Below are 10,515 nucleotides of genomic sequence, written 5' to 3'. Positions count from 1 at the left end.
GCATCGTTTATATTCTAGTTTTTTTTTATTTGAATATATAAATTTATAATAAATATTTGATTTTTATACTAAAATAATTAATTTTTAAATATTTAAATTTTATATTAATTTAATGTTTATATTAAAATAATTTGACGGCTAAATATGGTAGTTTATAAAAAGTGAGAGATATAATTTATTATACTTGCAGTAATGTTCAAAGACATAGACAAAATGATAGGATATTTTAAGTTAACAAAATTAGCTAACAGGTAACATAAACGAAGCTAAGGATATTAAATCATTCGTAAAACCGTTTTATACACAATTCTATAAAATTATTGCATTAATGATTATATTGGGATCGATAAGTCAAATAAGTAACAACGCTCCAAATTGAATGAAACAAGAAACCTCTAAACACCACTAGAAAACTAAAATTAACTCCAAATAGGAACCCCAGTCACAACTCCGCCGTAATAGCTCTTCTGGTGACCGGCAGGCACCCCCAGCGTAGGCTGCTGCCACGACGATGAACACCCATTCCTCATCGGATTCTTTGTCACTGCCAGGCTCATGGACTCTACCTGCACCTTAACTCTTGCCGAGACATTAATAATACCATTCTTCTCACCTCTGGAATCCCTTAACCGGTAACTCAAGAAATGTAAGTAACTCTCCGGTGTATAATCACTCGATATGTCAGAAATTGGAAGGCTTGCTGTGCCAACAACTCTGTCACCTGAGCTAGTCTTGCATTTCACTTCAAGGGTTATAAAATGAGTCTGAAATGGCATGTCTAGGGTAAGCTTCTCGTTCCATGAAGGGTTACAGCCTCCTTCAAAATCAGCTTTAGTTGATCCATAGTTAATAGGGTCGATTCTAGCAATAACGTAAGCATTCTTCTTCACGGATTTGCGATCGAGGCTTAGGTTTTCTGCTGATAAGATAGTGATTTCTAGAGTGCGAGAAGCCTTGTGACCCTTGTCCATATTGAAGAAGATCGCTAAAGATTCAAGAGGTACTAGGCGTGTAAAAGCGACTGTGTGCGCTTAGTGCTTGGTTTTGGCAGCTGAAACAATTGTTGATGGAAGCTGAGGGACATGGGAGGGCTTTTTATAGGAGTAACGAGTAAGTTCGCTAGAAACAACACCGAAGGAGGGGCGTTTCTTCTGTCCACTATTGCAGCCGTTTTTGAAGAACGGTCCACCTAAACCAAAACGACTAGTAAAACAACGTGGCCTTCTACGCTCCTTTTATACGGAACCCGCCTGCGTTGGTTCCTCGCCGATGCGAAGTATAAGGTCAGAAAGTAGAGGACAATTATGGGATAATTTCTACGGGTGCTCCATTTAATGGTTCAATCGGAATCCATTTAGTTTTTTAACCTAATTCTTATTTTATGGAGTTGTTATTTTATTTTTCAAGCTAATTACACGGAGCCTTCTATAATTTGCTCATGATTTTGACTGACCTCCTCCTTGCCTTTATTCTTTCAAACATTATATTCTAAATCCTTAGGTTTATAAAATCATAATATTTTACATCTCACCAAAATAAAAATCAATATAAATATTGAATTAATTACAAAATTATTATTATATTTTGTTTAATAATTAAAAAAAAATCTTATATTAAACATCTCAACTTTTCCATTAAATTTTTTAAACAAAAAACCTAGCCGCCATCGGCTAACTTCTTCTTCTTCTCTTTTCTTTTCAATTTTCAGCAAGCCCACAAGAAATAACCGAAGCCATGACAAAATAATCCCCACCAGCTCTTTTATTTTTTCTTTCTATGTGCCGACGACCATCGTCTAGCCATCACAGTCACCATTGAGAATTCAAGGCATATACTTGCAAATATCAGTTCTTCGTGCTCGCTGAGCTTGGAGATCGGGGACTAAACCTTAAACACATAAATTGTATAAGATCGAAATCCGAAATCACAAATCATGTTCAAGAAAGGTTTGTTGTTGTTATGAGCTCTTCTCCTCTTTTTTTTTTTTTCATATGCTATCATCTATGAAGATCCAAAGATGTTTTGGTAGAAAGGGAGAGAGGGTTGTTCATGTTAAGGCATGTTTTGGTGGAGAGAGGTTAGAGTATTTGCGGTTATCTCTATGCAATCGAGGTTTTTTTTTTCCCCTCCAGAAAATCAAGTTTTTCTTTCTCTCAATTTCAATCCAATGTTTTGGGAATTTTTTTGGTGTTGATGACGGAAAGTAAGAATTTTGGTGGCTGGGTTCTTAGCACGTTGTTCATGCCTAGCTGAGTAGAGATTTTCAGCATGTTGGATGAAGGAAAAGAAAAGATGGACCTTTACACACACACCATCAACAACAACCACCAGTTCTTTCTCTCTAGGTCTAAAAGATCCCAATCTGTTGATAGAAGGAGGCTTGTTACTTCTTCAAGGCCACCAATACCAAACCCTTGAATGCCCAACTGAAATGTCAGCTGCAACAAAGACGTAGATTACTTCAGCGAGTTTATCGATTTCTTTTCTAGAAGTTTAATTTCTTGTCGGAGATTACTCTTGTTCTAGAAATTGGTGAGAGAAAAACTTTAGCAAACAAGATAACATTTGCTGGGTAATTACTAATTTGGACACTGGGGTAGCAATCAATTAATATTACTGCCCCTGTTACACATTAATTACTAGAAAAATTACCACAAATCGCAACCTCAATCTCTTCTTAAGGCCACGGTTCTGACTTCAAAATCTAAACAAATCATGGAGCTAGCCAGTGGCTTGGCCTGGAGAGGGTACCTTTTGTCCTTCATTTTATTTGATTTGAAATTTCAGGTTGATTATAATTTTTGGTAGTATGAAGGCAAGCAATATAAAAGACAAAACTATAACAGTTGCTTGTTTTATTTTTTATAAAATATATATATTTTTTTACATGTTGCTTGTAATCAATTCTTTATTGTAATTAAATTCAGTTATAATATATGATTTAAATTTACGTGTTAAAGATATAAAATTTATTTTATTTTATATATTATTTTCATTACTTTCATTTAATTTTTTTAAAAGCCTTTTAAAAAGAGAGAGGCCTAGATGAATCAAATAAAAAAAATAGATCCGATCGTGCATCTACCGAGTAGAGAAATTCCTTCATCCAGTTCAATCCATCTGGACGGGAGGTGGGGATGGATAATGCATTTAAATATCTCAGATTGGCGATGAGCAGACAAGATCAAACACTTGCTAATCCATTGTCATCCCTGCCGTCACCAACCTCTCATCTGTACAAAGAATTATAGGGTTAACCTCCGATCCACACGTAGCTGGTGGAGTCCTCTTTCTAAGACGTTGACCAATACAATGCATTAATTAATCCCGTTCCAATACATTCCTTATTTTCCACACTTTCCACACCCTCATCTTGTAAAATTGGATACGTAATTTTCTATATTTTATGTTTCTCCGTCCAATTTTTCAATAGTTGAGGTTCACTGAACTTCCCAATTATTAAACTGAAATCAACATCTTATTGGTTGACATATAATTAATGGAGATTATTTAATATAGGAAAATAAAACAAAAACAAAATTTGAATGAAATAGAATTGCGAGGGATATTGAAAAGCGAATCAATGCATGGAAAGACTCAAGAATTACTTCAACGTGTAATTTTCTTCAAACAATAAGAGTATTGAGATGAAAATTAAGAACAACTCAATGCATACGTTTATACCAGAATAATAATAATCGTGTGAGAAGCTTATCGAGTACATATAAAACGACCGTCGTTCCACGGGTCAATATTAAAAATTACTGTTGTAATTCATGAAAGCAACGTTGCACCAACTAAAAATAATTCAGGAAAGATTTAATTTTAAAATTTTGGTGAATGATAAAAAACCTAAAACATTGCTGGTTCAAAATATCTTAAATTATAGAAAATAATGGAAGGTCATTAAACCTGTTTTTGACCGGGTAGTTGAATTTGTTTTTTTATTAAAAATTAAAATTATTTTAGATTAAAATTATTTTTTCATGTTTTTGAATGATTTTGATATGCTGATGTTAAAAAATAATTTAAAAAATAAAAATAAATTATTTTAATATATTTTTAAATACAAAACAATTTAAAATACACCCATTACCAAACTTGTAAATATTTAAATGGCACTTAAAAAGCATGGAGAAAACAAAAGAAGAGGACAATAAAAATAGAATAGTAATAGACCTAGTTATCACTTAAGAAACGACGTCCACTAGCAGCCCAGGATAGGCAGGTTAGTCATTGTTTATGCACGCCGATCCTAAAATTCTCCACCTCCTTCATTCTTTCTTCTTCACAGGTGCATCATTTCCTTCATTCTTGCCATTTTCCTATATAAAACGACTCAACTTTTTCTCTACGATGGCCCCTCCCTCCTCTTTTTTCTTTTTCCAATTTGATTTAACACAAGATTGATGAAGCTAAACTCAAGATTTCAAACAAACTTGAGAATAATACGCAACAGAATAACAACCTTGTTTATAAAAATTAATAACTACTTTGGTGACATGCCTTGTATTTTCTAATATAAAAAAAAAATACTCAATCAATGCTAGTGTTTTCAATAATACAACAAAAAAAGACAGTTGCACTAGAAAAATCAAACAAAAAAAATGACAATACTTAACTATAAAAATTTAAACTGTCAATATTATATTCATGAAAAGAATAAAGAAAATCTTATTAAAAACCTATCATCACTTTGTCGCAAACATTGTCCTACCGCTAAAAAAGACTCAGCGAGTTGATTCTAATGCCACTTTAAAAGTCTAAATGACAATACCAAAAAAGACTGCACAAGCTGCCGGAACAAAGACTTGAAATCCAAACAAAACAAAATATCATTAAGCATTTAGTGTTTATATTTAATTAATTAATTTAGTTTAATTAAAAAATAAAATCTCTTTAAATAAAACTAAATTTAACATATAACAATAAATAAATTAAATAGAAATAACCCAACTAAATTTAACATATAACAATAAATAAATAAAATGGAGATAACCTGAATAATTTTCAAAACTATTGAGAAATAATATAGAAAGAAAATAAAAAAAACAAAACTTAATCTCCAATTAAATAGATGTTAAAGAATGAAACTACAAAAACATGAGCTTTAAAAAAGAAAAAAAAAAACAAGCAAACTCGAATGAATTTTCTAAACCTGAGTTAATTTCTTAAATTTACAACTTGTGAAATCCTAGATTCGAGCTCAATCAATATCTCACTTTCCAACAAATTTAATGTTGAATGATGAAATTGAAAAACAATTAATTTTAAATATTTGTTAAATTAAAACAAGTAAAAATAAAAAAAATAAGGATTAAATCTGATAGGAAAATAATCAAAGGATAAATGATAAGAAAATCATTTTTAAAAATCATGTCAAATAAAAAAATAGCAATAAATGGAATAGAGACCAAATATTACAGATGAAAAAAAATAAAGAAGGGTGAAGTTGAAATATAATTCTAATTTTATAAATTATTTTTTAATAAAATAAATAAAAATCAAAAGAATAAAAATCTAACGGGAAAATAAATTAAAGAGTTGCTTTGATAGTATAAAGGAGTCACATGCAAAAATCAAGGAGAAGAGGTAAAGGATAGGGGAAATAAAGTCATCGATGCATATCCAAAGGTTAGTAAGCTACACGTGCCACTTAATAAGAAAAGGGTCATCGAGATGATTTCAATGACTCTAAAAAAAGCCTTATTTGGTTGCTTAAATCTAAAGCATGTGCCCGCTTGATCACAATAAAGTGACGAATATACTAGCGCATGCGATGCATACACTAGCGCTTTTTTTTTAGATTATATTTATTAAAATGCCAGATTCTCCCAATTAATTTCGTTATACCTAACTAACCAAGATAAAAATACAGAAAAGCTTTTGGATTTGAGTTAAGGAAATTTTACTTTTAAAGGTAATTTAGTTATTTTTATATGGTTTAAGAAAGTAAAAATTAAAAAGGCTCTTAAAAGCCAACTAATAAATGTTGCTTATAATGATACTTTAGTTATTTTATCATGCTTTAAAAATATAAAAAGATCAAGTTATTTCTTATCAATTTAATAATAATTAAAGAACCTTGCAGAAATACCACATTCCCCTAATAATTAGTTCAATAGTTTTTTTGAGAAGGGTAAAATTATCATTTTATTATTCTTATTCAAAGTATAATGAGTTTATATAATACAACCTTCATCCCTTTTAGTTTTTTTTTTAAATGGGAATAATAGCCGTTATCTTCATATAATAGGAGTGTAACGACAACTGAGCATGTGAAATGTTGCTAGTACTTTTATAACAATGAAAACCATATCATTAACACAAAGGGTCATCGAGATGATTTCAATGACTCCAAAAAAAGCCTTCTTTGGTTGCTTAAATCTGAAGCATGTGCTGCTTGATCATAATGAAGTGGCGAACATACTAGCGCATGCGATGAATATACAAGCGCTTTTTTTTTAGATTATATTTATTAAAATGCCAGATTCTCCCAATTAATTTCGTTATACCTAACTAACCAAGATAAAAATACAGAAAAGCTTTTGGATTTGAGTTAAGGAAATTTTACTTTTAAAGGTAATTTAGTTATTTTTATATGGTTTAAGAAAGTAAAAATTAAAAAGGCTCTTAAAAGCCAACTAATAAATGTTGCTTATAATGATACTTTAGTTATTTTATCATGCTTTAAAAATATAAAAAGATCAAGTTATTTCTTATCAATTTAATAATAATTAAAGAACCTTGCAGAAATACCACATTCCCCTAATAATTAGTTCAATAGTTTTTTTGAGAAGGGTAAAATTATCATTTTATTATTCTTATTCAAAGTATAATGAGTTTATATAATACAACCTTCATTCCTTTTAGTTTTTTTTTAAATGGAAATAATAGCCGTTATCTTCGTATAATAGGAGTGTAGCGATAACTGAGCATGTGAAATGTTGTTAGTACTTTTATAACAATGAAAACCATTAACACGTAATATTGAATCTGTCAAATTAATAAACAGTTATTAAAAACTATGATCCAAATGGATGGAGCTATATCAATTATATAATGGGAGAGTAATGAAGTTTGGAAAGAGATTTTTAGGAGTATAATAGTTAGAGTATTTGATACTATATTTTAAAAATATTTTAAAAAAAATTAATTTTTTTAAATTTTAAATTAATATATTTTTAATATTTTAAAATTATTTTAATATGCTGATTTTAAAAATAATTTTTTAAAAATAAAAAAAATTATTAATATATTTTTTAAATAAAAAATATTTTAAAACATAACAATAATCATACTCTCATGCACTCACTTAATTTATATTAATCCACTTTAACTTGCTAGTAAATGCTAAAGTAAAAAACGATCCGGCCTTCATTTAGCGAATTAGCCTACTAAATCAATCTCTCTAAATATGCACCCGCAAAAACAAGGCATGGTCGTTTTATCCGGGGTATATTTGGGAGGGCCGGTTAATTATTTTAAAAAACGTTATTTTTAATTCTAAATTATTATTTTTTGTTTTGATTTATTGATATAAAAAATAAATTAAAAATTAAAAAATATATTATTTTAATATATTTCTAAATAAAAAATAAAATAAAAAACAATCTTTACTGCTATTCCCAGCATTTTTGAACTTGACAACTGTGCCCATACTGAAATAAGAAAGTAACATTGTATGATACATAGATACTAATCCATCATAGATACGTGCCAGGAAGAATCCTTCCCCCACGTGGACAACATATGCTCGGATAAAGGATGGGATCGTGCCCCCTTGTGGATTATCAGTGGAAGCTCGATCAGGGCTCAACCTGAGAAGGCCCTTGACTATAAAAATTCATTTAAAATATATTAATTTAATATTACTTCCAAATGAAAAACAATTTGAATAGCATGAGCTGTGAACACTCCCGTGTAACCTGAAATCATGGGTGGTATGTGAATTGACCAATTTGCCCAGAATCCATTCAAGCCACGTGATCGTGGAACCCTATGGTAAAGAAAGATATGCGTATTTGAAAATGTTATTCAAATCATCTTCTTTTAAAATTTAATTTTTTTATTAAAAAATACTTTTTTATATTTTTAAATTATTTTAATATTCTAATCATAAAGATAATTTTTTAAAAATGAAAAATATTATATTAAAATATTTTAAAATAAAAAATACTTTAAACTAGATCAAATTCAAACCAGCTGACTTTATGTATAGAATACTCGGTGTGATCCGAAGAAGTTTTGAGATAGGTACCATTACTAGTTTTCATATTGTCGAAGTAGCATCACTTGTAAAACATATGCACGACTTTGTCTCAATTGACCTTGTTTCAGAGAACACGTTCCTCGAACCAAAAGTACCGAGGATGGCATTTTCGTCACGCAAATTATTCTCGGTCCATTCGGCCAATGGATTTTACTTGGTCTTCCCCCGTGTAATTAAAGTGTATTAAATGATAAGAACACCTCAATTATATATTTAGAAATTATAACTACGGATTTCCTCGTTTGATTCATTCGACTTGATAATCTAATTAATTAGGAGCTGTGTTCCTCAAATCCGCACCTCTCGCAGTCGGGGTTAAAGCCTTGTATTCTGAGTTGATTATATCTAGGTCCCTATAGTTTAATGAATGTATAATTGGTCTTCATTATTTTAAAAAATATTGTATAATTCATCCTTTGGCTTCATTATTTTAAAAAATATTGTATAATTAACCCTTAGCTCCATTCCGCGGCCTTTCCAAATTACTTTTTTGTTTTCTTCTTTTAAGAAAATATAAATAGAAAAAATAAGTGGGAGACAGGAAGATTTGACGAGGAAAGATTTGGAAGAATGTATAGGATGATAGTCAACATTGATCAAGTAATTATTTAAGCTCTTGAAAATGTGTCTGTATGGAGTGACTGTCAGTTACTATATAAACCACAAAGAAGACTGTTGTAATTAACTTCACACATGTTTCATGCAATAAAGAGGAAGAAGAAGAAGAAGATGAGGCACGCCACCTTAATTGCGTGCAGTAGTGGAAATAAAGGAGAAGACACTGACCGTGTCAATACGTGATGCTGACGTTTTCCCCTTTCTTTGCCTTTGAACAGTGAATGGATGAGTTCTTGGAGCATTTTACACATTTTTTACTTCCCAGCATGTAGATGGATCTCATGGATGAGGGTGAGGCGACTGGCGATTTCCAGGAAAGGGGGAGTAGAACTTGGATTCACAGGTTTCGTCTCGCAATTCTCCATGGTAGTTGAGGCCACTAATGGAGGAGCTAGATCTGAAGCTTCTTGGATGGATACTTGGGTGTTAGAATTTGACTTTCTGGTTCTGAGAGGAAAATGATTTGCTGACGACTCTCGATTTTGTTTGTGCCGCCATTGCATATGCATTCATTGTATTTATCTATTTGTAAAAGATTATTCTCGAAGCAACTTCACACGTGTCAATTAAATCCACTTCTTGAGTATAGTTGATGGTAGTTTATTTATATCAAGATTAGATAACGTTTGAGAATTTCACTTCTTGATTTGAGATTTCAACTGTAGTAGTTAAGGGAAGAGTGTATACTCTCTTAACCAATTAGCCAATCTCTTCAAGAGAAAGAGGAGGAGAATTTTAGATCAATTCGCAATAAAAATCTTGAATTTGACCTTCTTCAATTAAATTAATTTTATTGAACATGTATTGATTATATATATATATATATATATATGACGGGCAATCAAGTTATAAAACCATTTTTTTTAATAATATCATTTAATTTGCATTTATTAAAGTTGGTAAATGTGATGGGGGGAAAGTAGCAGCTGATCAGGAAAAAGAAAAGGACAACAATGGTGGAGCTTTCGAAAATAAGATTATAGCTTACACTAGATGGTTATCACATCATGATGTAGCTTACTCTAGATTATAGCTTTTGAAAGTTACGAATGGTGTCAGTTGGCTTTAAAAAATAATATAAAAAAGTTATAGTAAAAAAAATATTTAAATCAAGAAAATATTAACTTGATATAATTTAATTTATAAATTTTAAAAATATAATTTAATTAAAAAAATTAAAAATATATTTTTTAAAAGATATAATTTAATTTGATGAATTTTAAAAATATAATTTAACTAAAAAAATTAAAAATATATTTTTTTAAAAAATATTAAAATATTAATATATTAAATTAACCCATAAAATTTACAATTTGTGTTATGAAAATATAATAATTTTATATAAATTTAATTGAATTAAATTATAAAATTAAATTTTAATTAATTTTATATTAAAAAACTTGAAAAAAAATAAAAAAAAATTCATGTGAACTTATAAAGTTTATTATTAAATTTATAAAATTACGATAAGTTAATAAAAAATAAATTAAAATAAATTATAAAATTTAATTTTTAATTAATTTAAAATTAAAAAAAAAATATAAAATATAATATAAATTAACTCAACTCAAATTAACTAATTAAACCCGTTATTTTAGTGATAAAATTAGGATAACATCGTAATA

The 10,515-nt window shown here is 29.5% G+C and overlaps 1 protein-coding gene across 1 annotated transcript; it reads right to left on the bottom strand.

The window, feature by feature from the left end:
• Nucleotides 1-275: 275 nt before the first annotated feature.
• LOC105124904 (BON1-associated protein 2-like) lies at nucleotides 276-1,184 on the bottom strand. Its single transcript, XM_011025095.1, has one exon. It carries the CDS (start codon nucleotides 969-971, stop codon nucleotides 420-422), a length of 552 nt encoding a protein of 183 aa, XP_011023397.1. The 5' UTR covers nucleotides 972-1,184; the 3' UTR covers nucleotides 276-419.
• Between the last annotated feature and the right edge of the window lie 9,331 nt (nucleotides 1,185-10,515).

Source organism: Populus euphratica, unplaced genomic scaffold, assembly GCF_000495115.2.
Source record: "Populus euphratica unplaced genomic scaffold, PopEup_1.0 scaffold32.1, whole genome shotgun sequence".
NCBI classification, from domain to species: domain Eukaryota; kingdom Viridiplantae; phylum Streptophyta; class Magnoliopsida; order Malpighiales; family Salicaceae; genus Populus; species Populus euphratica.
This window is presented reverse-complemented; position numbering and strand designations above follow the sequence as displayed.